Raw genomic sequence first — 14,239 nt, 5'->3', positions numbered from 1 at the left:
AGAATAGCGACATGTGCGTGGCACGTGCATCTCTCCGAAATAATCACGTAAACACTTGGCAACAAAATGAAAGCAGGACATATTGTTGGGCAGTAACGTTCATGTACCTAACGCCACATCCAACTCATATACGTATACACTGTAAATACACATACATATACAAACGCAGTCTGTAGATAATAATATGATTTATTAAGAGTATAAAAACATTTTAAAAAATCAACAAAATTGACAGCACAAACCATCTTAAGATGAATTTTTTCATAAATAAGACCGTTTAAGAGATAAATGTAAATTAAAATTCAATACATAAAATCTTTTGTCATAGGAAATTGGACTATTTAAAGTAATATCGCTTAAAAAGCAAAGCCTTAAGTTCTTAGTAGTTAGAAATGGACTCTAGGTTTACTATCGGCGAGTGGATTGTGGGTGGATTTTTTGTTTCTTGGTTGGTTTGTTTGTTTGCATAATTATTTGTGGGTAGCTATGGCTACGAATGCTTTTTTATTGTTTTCTTTTTTTAAGTCTTATTTATTTTTTCTTGTGTATTTAATTTTTTATGACATCATTTTCTTTGTTTTTGAAAATCTCATCTTGTTTGTTTTGACTTTCAGTTGCGTCTCACCTTATAGGTAATAGCGCGCTTGCACTGAAGTTTGTTTCCGTGCATTGTTAGGTTGTTTCATTAAGCGGCCATACAAGCTTAGGCACGACTTTTTGAGTTCAAGCGTATTTGAGTATTAAATATTGGCTATGTCCACTTCGTGCCTTAGCTTGTATGGCCGCTTAATGAAACAACCTAACAAAAACCTAAGTTTTCTTAGATAAAAAGTAGATGGGTGAATTGTTTCATTCGGCAGGGGCTGCTTTTGTAGGGGATTGGTCACCATACAACGCATGTTATCACCCTTGCACGCCAAGATTTAGGATAACTTGAGTGGAGTTTGGGCTTGGTGTGAAAAACAAGGGTGTAACTTCATAAAAGATACTAAAATTTTGAATAATCTAACAGCTCTTGGAACATGTTTCATCAGTATGCGAGATAGATTCATATGATATAGCTTTTGCACACGTACAACACGTTAAGTGTTTCGAGCGAAAAAAATTCACAGTGTTCATAGAGCATTTCTCTGCTTGTTAACAAGGCAAGCTGTCGGTCAAGTATGGGGAAAATGAGATACGAGGCCGCTGGTTAACTCGTCTACCTCTTCCACGGCTCGAAGCGCTTCCTCTTACAAAGGTGAAACATAAGTAAAATAGCATGGGTCGTGTGAGAGATAATACTCTGTCTACCAAGCGATACCTACCAGAACACCTTAAGCGTATGGGAGGTATTCAATGCATATATCGCAAGGTGGCAGCGTATTCTTTGACATGTAGGTACATACATACCGAGAGAAAGTACTCGTATTTCACTGGAAAACACCCCTAAAACCAAATAAAGCGTGTATCGCCATGGTCACATAACATCTCTTGGTATGTATATTGGTTGACAAAAATACTCGACGGAAAAGGAACGAAACGTAAAAATCACGGTTTATAATTATATATATGTTTGTTGTTATTTTCGATTCTAAATCAGTGTAAGTATACAATGCTGCAAAAAGAATTTCAAGTGCGCAGTCTTTCATTCTGTTAAAGCTATTTTCTATCCACCTTTAACTTTGTTACTTGATCACTATTGTAAAAAAAGTAGCCAATCGTGGATATCTTTCCAATGCCAAGGTAATAGTTATGGCATTTCAAGTTTTACCTCAATTTATATACGTCTACCTCTTAAATCAAGACTTGTTTAGTTAAGATGTAAACTTTAGGCTCTATTACAAATAGGGTATGCTTTTAGTTTTAGTCTTAGTCTCAGTCAACACCAACAAACCTTTTTTCGTATTTACAACTTTAAAAGTAACAGTTACCTTACACGCCCACTCCAAGTACTGTGCACGATGAATACTCTTAGTGTTTTTTTATTGTGAACAGTAAAGGGGCGCCACATTTCGTGCATCTGCCCTGTTTAAAGCCGTACGACTATTAAAGCCATTCCCCGTGCAAAGGTGAAAGGGACATAAGGTTCTCCTCAGAATAGGCTAATATATAAACACTAAGACTGAGGTAAAGAAAAAACGCTTTCTTTTCGTTGTAAATAAATACTCTGTTGCACCTTTCCCACTGTAATGTGTTTATCAACAAGACTATGTATTGGAAGATCTTTAAAACAATTTCTGCCCCAAAGCCGTGCCTCGTTGCAGACGACAAACTAAGAAAAAAAATAAAAACCCAGCATGCCTTACTACAAGCAAACGCAACTAAATGTGAGGTGAAACATGCACAATTCATATGGTTGGATTTTCTAGCGTTTCGTAAAATACAGAATAGGCCTATCTAGTGTATTATACGATCTTAAGAGTACGTTGAAAACTAGAGGCGTGTTAACCTGTTAAACTGATTGCATTTAGCGCTAGCCCCCCCCCCCCCCCCCGGGGTTGGATCGATCAACGAAGACAGACAGTTTCAATGGGAATGAGTCCTTTGCTTTAAAAAGGGTGTTTATTGCTTACAACGAGTTGTACATAGCAGGATAGTGTAATTAAATGCTGTCATTAAAACTTCATTGGATGCTTTTGTAATTAATACACGACTTGCATTTCTAAATTATTATTTTCTTTGCTGAAAAGTGTTATTCCAAAAATGTGAACGTTTGAGTCGCGTCATACGCTTCGTGTGTTATTTGCGCCCACTGCCTCCCCCCCCCCCCCCAAGGTCCACCATTCCCAAAGTATAAGCACGTTCACAGTCAAGTTAGGCCGATCTACCTCAATACTTACTTACTACTGTATATGTATGTACCTAATGCACACTTTTATTTTGTTTTATCAGAACTGTCGGAACAAACCCCACGATGACGTTAAAAGCCGTCAACGAGGTCCACGAGTCCATGCCGGTGGCGACCGTACAACAGCTGTACGCCACCCTCACCATGCTGGGCTTCATCTCCGTGACGGGGACAGCCGGGAATGCCTTGGTGCTCTACGTGTTTGGACGCAATTACGAGCGGTCCAGCGCTCGGATTTTCATCCTCACCCTCGCCCTCCTCGACTTGTTCACATGTTCCGTGATCGTGCCGTTTACCATAGCTATGGAATGGGTGGAGTTCACGCTGTACTCAGACTTCCTGTGTAAGCTGTACCATTTCTTTGTCACCTCCACCGTGCCTCTGAGTGCGTTCGTCATGGCAGCCATTGCTGTGGACAGGTGCCTGTGTATCTGCCAGCCGTACAAAGTGAAGTCGAATATAACTCAGGTCAAGTTCGCCATTTTCGGCTTGTCTGTTCTTGCCGCCATTTTGGGCCTTCTTGTCGCCATGTGCTACGGCTCCGCTACGCCAGAAGAAGAGGAGAGTTCGGAACAAAGCCTCAATGGCACCCTTCCCGTTGAATGGAATCGCGGCAACGGCTCTGTATATACCGGGATGGAGTTGCCTTGGATTTCCGCCACTAATAGTCAAAGGAACTCATCGGTCAGCGACGCTCAAGACAGCGCGATGGCAAGGACGAATGAAACGATCAGCTTGGAAGGACGATGCATTCCAGTCGACAAAATTCTGGGGTTTGATTTTCGTCATAAATATCGTTATGTACACTCTGTGATGTATTTTGTGGCTTTTTCTGTCATTGTCATTATGTATTCAATCCTGTACGTTAATGTCCGTAAATATCATCGGCGAAAGTCGGCACTGATCGGAAGCAGTAAAGCACGGGCGCTGTTTGCCAAGAGGCGGCAAAGCGAAGATTGGCGTAGTATAGCGCCATCTACAACGTTTGGACGCGAAACACGCGGTGCTATTACCACGGCGACCATCGTCGAAGAAAATCTCAAGGCCAGCCCTGATCGCCAAAGCATTGAGATGAAACCGTTGTTCGAGGACAGCCAGGAAAACGACGACAACGACAACATCCCAGCAAATGAGCAATCAACAATGGTAAATGGAAGTAGTAGTAGCAGCGGCACCAGTGGCAAACCGAAACCCAGCGTCAGCTTTTCAGATATCTTAAGCAATTGCGAAGATAACGGTGCCGAGCGAAATGGCCTCCCTCGTGACGGAATCGACGGAAAGAGGAACAAACTTGGTCAAATTGATATGGACAACTTAAATAACACTTGGCCCACACGAGTGAATAATAACACCGTTAATAGGGTCAGATTTAATGACCAGCGACGACGGGCCAGTTTCCCGCGCTTAAATAAATCTCCTTCACCGCCAAACGGTCTTAGAAAAATAGCATATCCAAAATCGAACGGCCGGTCAAAACACATGGCAAATGGAAGTGGCCTTAAAAGCGAAAACAATGCTGTTTCTAAATCCTCAGAAAACATTGAAATGGAGGCAACAGCACTGCCATCTGGCGGCCGTCCATCCATGATAAGACTCCTGTCACATGTCCATTTCCCCACCAGAGGGCTGTTTTCAAGAGGCTCCGAAAGCGATGACAGGACTCCAGACGCCGAGTCCCCAAAGGCGCTCGAGAAGAAGATGGCAAGAGAGATATTCATAAGAGCGAACTTAAAAACCGCTTCCATGTTGATCGTGGTGACCGTTGTTTTCTTTGTTACATTTTTACCAGGCGCCTTAATGGCCATCAAATGGGTTCCTTTCAATATGATTGTCTTCTATTGTTACTTTGTAAACAATATGGCCAACCCAATCATATATTCTTTCATGAATAAGAATTTTAGGAACAATTTAAAACAGATGTTTACAAGGAGAAGGAGGTAAAATAGTTTAATTCCATAGTTTATAGCAATGTCTTTTTATGAATTTTTTTTAATCAAATTATTTATTTACATTTTATACTAGCGTCCCAAAAGACAAAATCGGTTAATTCATTTTGCAGTTTGGTGTTCTTTTAACTAGGTTTAATTGTTTTTAATTGTTAAGATGCTCTGCAAATGGCCCTTGGTTATCCATGCAAACAGATTAGCAAGCACACGTGGTGCTTACTTCGTGTTCAGACTAAAAGTTGTCGGTCCGGCAGGATCGATCTATCTCTGCGGGTTTTCTCTCCAAGGTGCGGCTATGAAACTTTCTGGAGGGGGCGTGCCAGGCAATTGCGCTGATTGAGTTTACTTATTTACAATAATATCTACAGAGATAGATCGATCCTACTGGACCGATAACGTTTAATCTGAACACAGCCTTAGAATGTACTTTAGGTGGACATGCACATAGTGCCTTTACTGTAAATGTAATGTAAAGATCATGTTGCACTAACCATACGTAACTGTATAAGCTTTTCATTTGTGAAATTCTCTCTACATTGTCTGTGTGCATGTGCAAAAAGTATTTCGTAAATGCATATTCCATATGGATCCTTTAAAAAAATGTTGTTTTTACTTGTATATTGATATGCTTATTAAGCAGACGCAACATTCCTATGTTGCTGGCGTATTGGTACATATGTTGCCTGTCCAGTAAAAATATCACTGTCCTTTTATATATTTGTACCTTCGACTAAAGGGATCACCAGTCTCCTTCGTACGATAAATATGATTATATGCGAATTATTACATATATAACATATTGATATTTGTGCGAAGTATACACTGTGAGGCACGAACCCACTTCTTTTCGTTAACAACATTGTCAGGTGTCTGTGAACTTGCTGTTTAAAGCCATGGAATGCCATTGGCAATGCGTATTACATATTCAGACTACAATACGCTACACGCACATGAACACAGCGTAAAATTTGTGTACGGAGCGTACGGCGTATTGACTAAACCATGTTTAATGCACAGCAGAACGTTTTGGTCTAGTCGTTGAGCCACTCGTTTCATTAACTATACCAGGTGCAGAATTGCCAGCATGACAGTTTTCAAAATGCGCATATCTGCTGTCTAGAATCTTATTAACAATAGAATAGCACCTGTAATCAACGTAATTGTCCAAAATAATGCGTAGAAGATGCGCAAATGCGTATCATTTGCCACTCTGCACGACTGAACAATTCGCATTAAATGCACGCGTGCCCGCACACTGCAGCATGCATAGGTGTTTTTATGGATTATTTATTGTATGGTACGTGTGCGTGCAGTACATACGTATGACCAGAAGATTGTTGTTATTTTCATATCCAAGAAACAGTTAAATATTCACTGTATTTCTTAATATGACCATATAAGGGCGAAAAGTAATCTCCAAATATGTTTGACATAACTTAATATGAACAAATATGGGTGAAATGTCTTAATATTAACAAATATAGTTGAAAATGCTTGGAATTTAACTGAACGTACCATACATAGACAATTAACTACACGTTATATCAGCCCGTTCACCTTCCTGTGCAGATATGAACATGTAAGTATATAATGTGAAATAAATATATACATATGCGTACCTTTGTAGAAATCCATCAAGTCGTTTGACTCATTTTCTTGGTTATTGTAATTTCATGTGTGTTCGTATTTTAAGGTTTAGTGGTGGAAATTAAAGCGGTTTGCACTTCTGAATAAAATAAGACGAAGAATGGATTTTGAAATTTAAAATCTACTCGATACCCGCTGCCGGTATTAAGATTCTTTATTGTCAGAATGCAGTGTCAAAATTCACAAAGCAAAGCGGATTTTTCGAGTGTGTCACTATACTGCACAAACTCTCTCTCTCTCTGTCGCTCGCTCATTTTGTTACCAGGGCCCCGCATCTCGAAAGCATCGCGTATTGGGAATCGCTATATCAAATACAGGCTACAATGTATTATATGGGACGAGTATGGGCGAGTTATGGAATCGAGACGCTTGCGCACGGTCGCAACATAGCGAAGCTTCCGAGATACCGGGCCCACAATTTTTGGTATTAAATTCGAATTGAAGTTCACGTTAAACGCCAGTTAGGCTAAATTGTCTCGAATCTCTGGTGCATGCAACTACGTAATTCTTAATCATATGATAAAGATAATTTTAATTTTAAAATGTTTAAAAACATTTTAATTTGCAGCTGTCGTGCAAAGAACGCACCATTAAATAACAATTACAAAGCTCACTTTAATTGACCAAGGTAGATAAAATCTACGGCCTTGTTTTGACACAGCAAAGTACCTGTTAAAACAGGTTGCTAATACAGCGTCTAAAAACGGGAAGAAGACACAACGGTTAACGGTCAACAGCGAACTGGCTGGCGTCATGCGCCACTGATGCCTCATGTTACATTTAACGGTGTCTCACATAAACAGAAGCAATTATAAAAATCAATACCACAACAACCTTTTCCAGGAATCGGTATCGACACAGGCGAATTTGTCACGCTGTTTGTGTACCTTTTGTTTCAAGGTAATTTGATGAATGAAATAGGAGGCCAGAAACATGCAGTTCACCAGTGGAAAATTTGATTCTTCGACGTTTGCGTGCGGACACGATTTCCTATGAAAGATGTTACCAAAGAAGAAAAAACAGATTTGTCCAGTGAAATTACAAAACTACACCAACCCGTTCTTGTTTTTCTTTGCTCAATAAACCAACTAAATTACTTAATAAATAATTATTTTACAAATCGCAAATCTTTCAAATAATAGTACAGTTGTTCTTTTTTTATTTTTTCAAATAAAATAGTAATTGCATTATTCAATCAGTTTGTTTGCTGTTTCACAGCTGTTGTCAACAACATACGAGCACAGCATGTATGATTACATATTCAAAACAAGCAACACCACTCCTAAGTTTTTTGTTATAACTAGATATATGCATGTATATAAGTAAAACCAAACCAAAGAATATTGTATTACTGACAAATAAACTAATACTGTATCTTATGATATGTTTTCAACTATGCATTGTACTTTCTGATGTACAGAAAGTATAATATTTAAAATTATGATAAAAATTCTAATCCCTGGCTGGTTGATAAACAAATCATTATCACTAGCTTGCATAGTTATAATATTATAGTATATCAAAATATATTTAAATGTAGAACTTCATGAGGGCAGTTACTGTGAAAAGGCACAAAAATGCTATTTCCACGGTTTCATTATAACATTTACTGACCTTTTTATTTTTCAAAATGCAGGCATTAAATTGATAAATTTACTTAGTAAAGGGTCCTTTCCAGTTTCTTGCCATAATTACACTTAATAAAATGACCTATAATGAGCCTTTTTACAACCTTGCTGTGTCATTTCCCACCGGTTTTTAAAAGGAGCTGTCCCATTGGCTGCTGTGCGATGCCTTCAGTGTCAGAATAAACAACTTGTCCTCGCAGAATGGTTTTTAGTACCTTACCCTTCAGTGCCATGTCCAAATATGGGGTTATCTATGTAAAATAAAGAGTACATTAAAGTCATATGAATGAAACACGAAATCATTTATAAACTATCTCCTTTCTAGTTTATTATTTACTTTAGTTACATTGAAACAGCTGACTGGAAATGAAGTTTAAAATTAAATAAAATACTGTGTATAAGTTTTAAAAAATTAGATGTTAATCTAAGGGGAGAAACAATTAAATTACAATAAGCAAAATGGTCGGTTAATTCACAAAATTCACGCGGAGTTGAAATTTCTGCTAGCCTAAGAGTAAAACACTTTTACTGGTATATGAACAATGGGCAATGTTCAATGACAACACAATAGTAAGGCAGACAAAATTCAAGTTTTTTTTCCACTCAAGGTACATGTTTATCCTCACCTTATTTTTATGCTGTATGGAGGGCACTGCCACCTGAAATTTTACAAACATAACAACACACATTACTAAATAAAAAAAGCATATGTCAACATCTTTTGGAACCTACAGCAGAAATAGCACATTTGCAAAGAGTCAGAGTGGGAAGAAGAAGAAGAAGATTCAAGAAGATCAAAACTACATGTACAGTTTAATGACTACACCAAAGATAAAAACAAGAGAAAAAAAAAAAAACATTTTCAGTGAAATCCTAAGTAACAATGAAACTTGCTTGTAGCTGCTTTTTCACAATATATTTAAAGATTTGCGTATGTTTGTGTGCTACAATCGACAAGTGTGTGTGTGTGTGTGTGTGTGTGTGTGTGTGTGTGCAGGCATGTGTGCAGGCGTGTGTGTGTACTAGTATATACAGGCAAGTAGGAATGTGCATCTTACCACGAAAGTGTGCACACTCATTCACCCAGTCTCAAGCACGACCCACCTTCCACATGGCCTCAGGGTCCCATATGACCAAATCAGCGTCACAGCCTGCCCTAATCTTTCCTTTTCTGTCCCCCAGACCAGCCAGCTTGGAAGTGTTCTCACACATCAACCTCACCATGTCCTGCAGAGTGAAGCCACGCTTGGAACCGCCAGTCCAAAACAGTGACAAACCTGCGAGGTGAAAGTTGCATTTCAAAGCTTTACAGGTGAAAAAAATCTAACTTTGTATGGAAATACTAAAATCTTGTACAATTACAATTTTATCTGCTCTATCAGTGGTTTTACAAAGTGCCATTTCAAGAACATCAGGTTTTAGTTTTCTTTATCTTTCTGACTAGTTCTTAAAGATGGGGGGGGGGGGGGGGAGCTAAAGACAATCTTTTTCAAATCAGCACCCAGTTTACCATTCCAAATTTATCCAGTTAACTGGCTGTGCTGAGTGCAGGTGCTCTGTTTAGGTGACAGTCAGGCTATTAAGTTGTCAATCTCTTAAACTGAAGCAACACAAAAAACTACACTTTATGTGAAATGGGCCTTACATATTCACCAAACTCAACACAGTTACTCACCCAACTAAAACGGCACAATAAACTACAATGCAAGATTTGAAAAGGGCCTTGATTACCGAACTGGGCACAATACTCACCAAACTGGACAGATGCTATCCCTCCCCAGGCAGCCAAGAAGTCTCCTTTCTCCAACAGCTTGAGTTCTGGAGTACAGGGTGAGTGGTCAGATACTACCATGTCTATGTCTCCATTACCCAGGGCCTGCCACAGAATCTCCTGATACACAAGTATAAGATATAGACCAAATTAAAGAACACAGCAAAAGGAGCTTTTTATATAATGATATTGTGAGAGATTAATTTATCAGAATCACCAAAAATTACCTAAAAGTAGTCCTGCCACTTAAATAAGTAATGTTTCAAACTAACAGGTTCTACTGGAGATTATTTCTCGAATTTCAACATAAAATTGGATCCATGATACATAATCATTGTAGGGAACATGTATGCTTACAGACATTCTTGGAATTGAAGTAGGCATTGTATATTTTTATGTGAAAAGTTAATAAAATTTTTTGAAAACAACTGTAACAATTTGAAAATCTAAAAGGGGTAATTTTTAAATCCAATAACTGTACCTGCTACATGTATATTTAGAAGTACAGTCATCCACGGTAAGTAGCAACCCCTTTCATAATTTACGGTAAAATCTAATGAGGAAATCATCTAGAACAATGTCATTTCTGAACACTAGACTAGCCTGGTTTCTGGCATCCCTGATGGGAGGACAACACTTGTACTGAGTGGCTTTCCCGGGCACAGTGGCGGCCTCTAGGTTCAGGTAATGGTGACAGGTCTCTACTGTGAGGGGGGCACCTGCTCCTCTCGCCTCTTGTATCAGAGGAAGTGCTGCAGCCGCAGACAGGTGGACAATGTGACATGGAACCCTACAGCAAACAATACACTGCATTTTTACTTGACAAGTGGATTATTTCTTTAAAATGTTTATAAAATCTTAATCTAGAAATGTTGTGAAGGAGAATGGTGGCATTAATGCATAAAATTGAAAATGTCCTACAGTGTGCTATGGTTTATGTTAAAATGTATGGAAGACTTTAATAAACTACAAGAAATTATAAAAACATTACTTACAAGTAAACAAATAAACAAAAATAAATAAATAAATAAATAAATAAATAAATAAATAAATAAATAAATAAATAAATAAATAAATAAACAACCTATAGGTTTTGCACATATTGCAGACCAGTTTGATGGCCTCATACTCCATACTTGGCGGTCGTGACGCTAGGAAACTGGAATACTCTTCAGGTGATCCTGAAACACAACCCAAGAACATGTTTGTCGGGAAAATTGCTACATTTCTTTTTTGATTGACAAACTACAAAACAGCTTCAAATTATGCAGATATCTCTATAAAATTTACAAAATAAAAAGATGCAATACTAAACAAAAAATTAAATAATATTCTATCAGGTACACAGTTGCTTCAACAGTTGAATGTTACCAAAAATGTACACAAAATATAATTGTAAATTGTTTATGATCAGTGAAGGGGGAAAATATCATTAAATGCACATCACACCTGCACATGCACTAACAGTGAGGCACAACTAACAAAAATCTAGGCAAAACTTACACAATCTTCACAACCTCTTTATAAATAGTATTTTTATATACCTAATGAATCTGGAATGTCAGATGTCTCCACTTCCGCATGAAACTAAACATGTATGAGATAAAAAAGCAGTCTATCATATATTAAAATACATTATAATGTGCACACAGGCATCAGAAAAAACAGTGTATGCACTACTTTGCTCATGCAGTTACAATGTCAAGATAAATGCCTTGATGATAAGTCTATATTTAGACATAAGTATTACTACTGCTATAATTATCAATATTATTTTTATCAAAATTATTATTATTATTATAATTAATCCTCCAAAATTACCCCGAGTTTCAGAGGTCACTGAAAACTAACCTCTATATGTATGATTAGCAGAAACATGCTCAGATATGTACCTGTGCATGTTATAGAGATGAGTTTCCAGTGGCTTGTGATACCCAGGGTGTCCTCACCAGAAGTACACTGTCTGTTCCCTGTAACTGTTTCATGGCTGCGTGAAGATCTTCAGTTGTCACGTGAGGGAATTCGTCCACCCCGCTGTGAATAAGGAAACATTTAAACCCTGCAATGCCAGCATTGATCATAGGACGTAGCTCCATCTGGTGAGAAAGTTTGAAAAATATCAAAATGTTTGTCATGAGCAACTTGTATAATCTGGAGAAGAAATAAGAACATGTACACTAGCACATACATTTACTAGTATTAATTTCTTTTACATTATTTAGCTGGATATTTTCAGGTAGTTGTCTACCTGTAAGTACCCAGAGGCGTGAACTTCACCAGTACCAAATGAACATGTACTTTATAAATCATTTCGTTAGTTTGAGATCTTCTTGAAGTTAAATCCAGTTTTTGCTTGGATAAAATGATACATTTCTATCACAGGCAAATTTGTCATTAATCAAAAGGTAAAATGTTATTTGGCTCATCAGAAAACATGCAATTTTGCTTTTTAAGATAAAAAAATAGTACATCCAAAATATGTTCAACAGAGACAAATAACCAGCTTTATAGCTGTTCCTTCAACCTCCTTCCCCCTTAGGAAAAATGGAACTGGATCAACTGGTGACGATGGTGAGATAAAGATGTCCACTCACCGCATTCCCTGGCACCACCCCTCCCCAGAAAGCCACGCCCACATAGCACTGTTGCCACCCACCTCGTTCAAGGCACCACCACTCCCCAGAAAGCCACGCCCACATAGCACTGTTGCCACCCACCTCGTTCAAGGCACCACCCTTCCCCAGAAAGCCACGCCCACATAGCACTGTTGCCACCCACCTCGTTCAAGGCACCACCCCTCCCCAGAAAGCCACGCCCACATAGCACTGCTGCCACCCACCTCGTTCCCTGGCACCACCCCTCCCCAGAAAGCCACGCCCACATAGCACTGTTGCCACCCACCTCGTTCAAGGCACCACCCTTACCCAGAAAGCCACGCCCACATAGCACTGTTGCCACCCACCTCGTTCAAGGCACCACACCTCCCCAGAAAGCCACGCCCACATAGCACTGCTGCCACCCACCTCGTTCAAGGCACCACCCTTCCCCAGAAAGCCACGCCCACATAGCACTGCTGCCACCCACCTCGTTCCCTGGCACCACCCCTCCCCAGAAAGCCACGTCCACATAGCACTGTGGCTGAGCATGCTCCATTTTGATCTTGAAGGCGTCCAGAGTAGTAGTGGGTGGAATACTGTTCCTGAAAGGGTGCATGGTATCAAAGAGTAAAATGTGGAATTGCTTTTAAAATAATTTCCAATATGGGGAAGAGGGGTTTGAAGGAGGCCCCATGTCAAACTCAGTAGCAGGGCAGGGTACCTTTTCTTTTTTTTAAATTTTCTAAGATAATATTTTTACATATGAAGTTTAGCGGAGAACACAAATTGTAATCTATCAAATAAATTATTCTCAGAGGACCATATATACCCAATATCAGAGATACAGCTGTGCATATCCTACTGTACTGTACATGAAATTTAACTTATTTGGAAGAATTTAAAATAACCACATGACATGACACGAAATAAAATCATTTATCAAGTAATAACATAATATAATACAATATAACATAACATTTCATATCATACAATGTGGAACATATAACAAATAGCAGGCACTCACAATGTAGCATAGATCTATAACAAATACCAGGCACTGAGACTCACAATGGCATGTCAACAATAGTCGTGATTCCTCCCATGGCAGCAGCCTTGGTGGCAGTCTCGTAGCCCTCCCAGGCCGTCCTCCCTGGCTCGTTGACATGGACGTGACTGTCCACTATCCCTGGCATGACGACCTGATTGCCTGCATCTATCACCTGGCCACAGGAAAGAGATAATATATATATTGAGAAATATTGAGATGGACATGTCTGTCCATTAACATCAATGGCATAATGACCAGACTGACTGCATCTATAACCTGAATCTATTACCTGGACATAGGGCAGAGATAATTAATGAGAAACAGTAAGAATCTACACAAATTCATTTAAGAGATGTTAAAAACCAAAGAGTTATATAGTGAGGGGGTGGGCGTGGCATATTGTATACAACATTGCTCCACAAACCTCTTGAAATTCTTCCTCGTTTATTGGTGCATTTTCACCACGATGTACTGCTTCTATTTTGCCTTCTCTGATCACGATGCACCCCTCCGAAACCACGCCATCCTCAAATACAATACGCCGACCCTTCACAAGTTTCTTGTCTTTGAGATCGGCCATATTACAACCCTGACTAGTTCGTAATTTCTGCATCCCGCTTGTAATTAGCATTTACTGTCTCAGCTAGGGTCCAATTTTTCACCCATAATCATTATACACAGGAAATATAATTTTGTAATGTTTCATTCCAATTTCTTAGAAAAAATGTGTGTTGTTAAATAAGAAATTTTCGTGGCGCAGGACCTAAGTTCA

At 38.9% G+C, this 14,239-nt stretch overlaps 2 protein-coding genes across 7 annotated transcripts in view; one reads left to right on the top strand and one right to left on the bottom strand.

Annotated features, from left to right (window-relative positions):
* Positions 1-6,410, top strand: part of LOC106173368 (uncharacterized) — a 40,364-nt gene extending 33,954 nt beyond the window's left edge. For all 6 annotated transcript variants that reach the window (XM_086995066.1, XM_086995068.1, XM_013554484.2 and 3 more), the window contains one exon: positions 2,875-6,410. In XM_086995066.1, the coding sequence (XP_086851192.1) occupies positions 2,897-4,771 (1,875 nt within the window). In that variant the 5' untranslated portion in view covers positions 2,875-2,896 and the 3' untranslated portion in view covers positions 4,772-6,410. The remainder of the gene's footprint in view (positions 1-2,874) is intronic.
* Positions 6,411-7,018: 608 nt separating this feature from the next.
* LOC106173365 (allantoinase, mitochondrial) lies at positions 7,019-14,229 on the bottom strand. The gene is made up of 11 exons (XM_086995070.1): positions 13,892-14,229; positions 13,488-13,639; positions 12,907-13,021; positions 11,772-11,918; positions 11,367-11,409; positions 10,907-11,003; positions 10,426-10,612; positions 9,804-9,942; positions 9,156-9,328; positions 8,678-8,710; positions 7,019-8,302 (listed from the first exon to the last, which is right to left on the bottom strand). The coding sequence occupies exons 1-11, from the start codon at positions 14,096-14,098 to the stop codon at positions 8,165-8,167; spliced, it is 1,431 nt and encodes a 476-aa protein (XP_086851196.1). The 5' UTR covers positions 14,099-14,229; the 3' UTR covers positions 7,019-8,164.
* Between the last annotated feature and the right edge of the window lie 10 nt (positions 14,230-14,239).

Source organism: Lingula anatina, chromosome 9 (genome assembly GCF_051362555.1).
Source record: "Lingula anatina isolate TDL-2025a chromosome 9, LinAna3.0, whole genome shotgun sequence".
NCBI lineage: Eukaryota > Metazoa > Brachiopoda > Lingulata > Lingulida > Lingulidae > Lingula > Lingula anatina.
This window is presented reverse-complemented; position numbering and strand designations above follow the sequence as displayed.

Bases quoted from the DNA above. Each gene is read 5' to 3' on its own strand.
- LOC106173365 (XM_086995070.1), bottom strand. From the start codon at position 14,098: ATGCTAATTACAAGCGGGATGCAGAAATTACGAACTAGTCAGGGTTGT. The intron at 13,640-13,891 runs GTTTGTGGAGCA...TCCTGTGGCCAG, and splicing joins ACGAGGAAGAATTTCAAGAG to GTGATAGATGCAGGCAATCA. The intron at 11,410-11,771 runs GTGAGGACACCC...ATACATGTTTAG, and splicing joins GAACAGACAGTGTACTTCTG to TTTCATGCGGAAGTGGAGAC.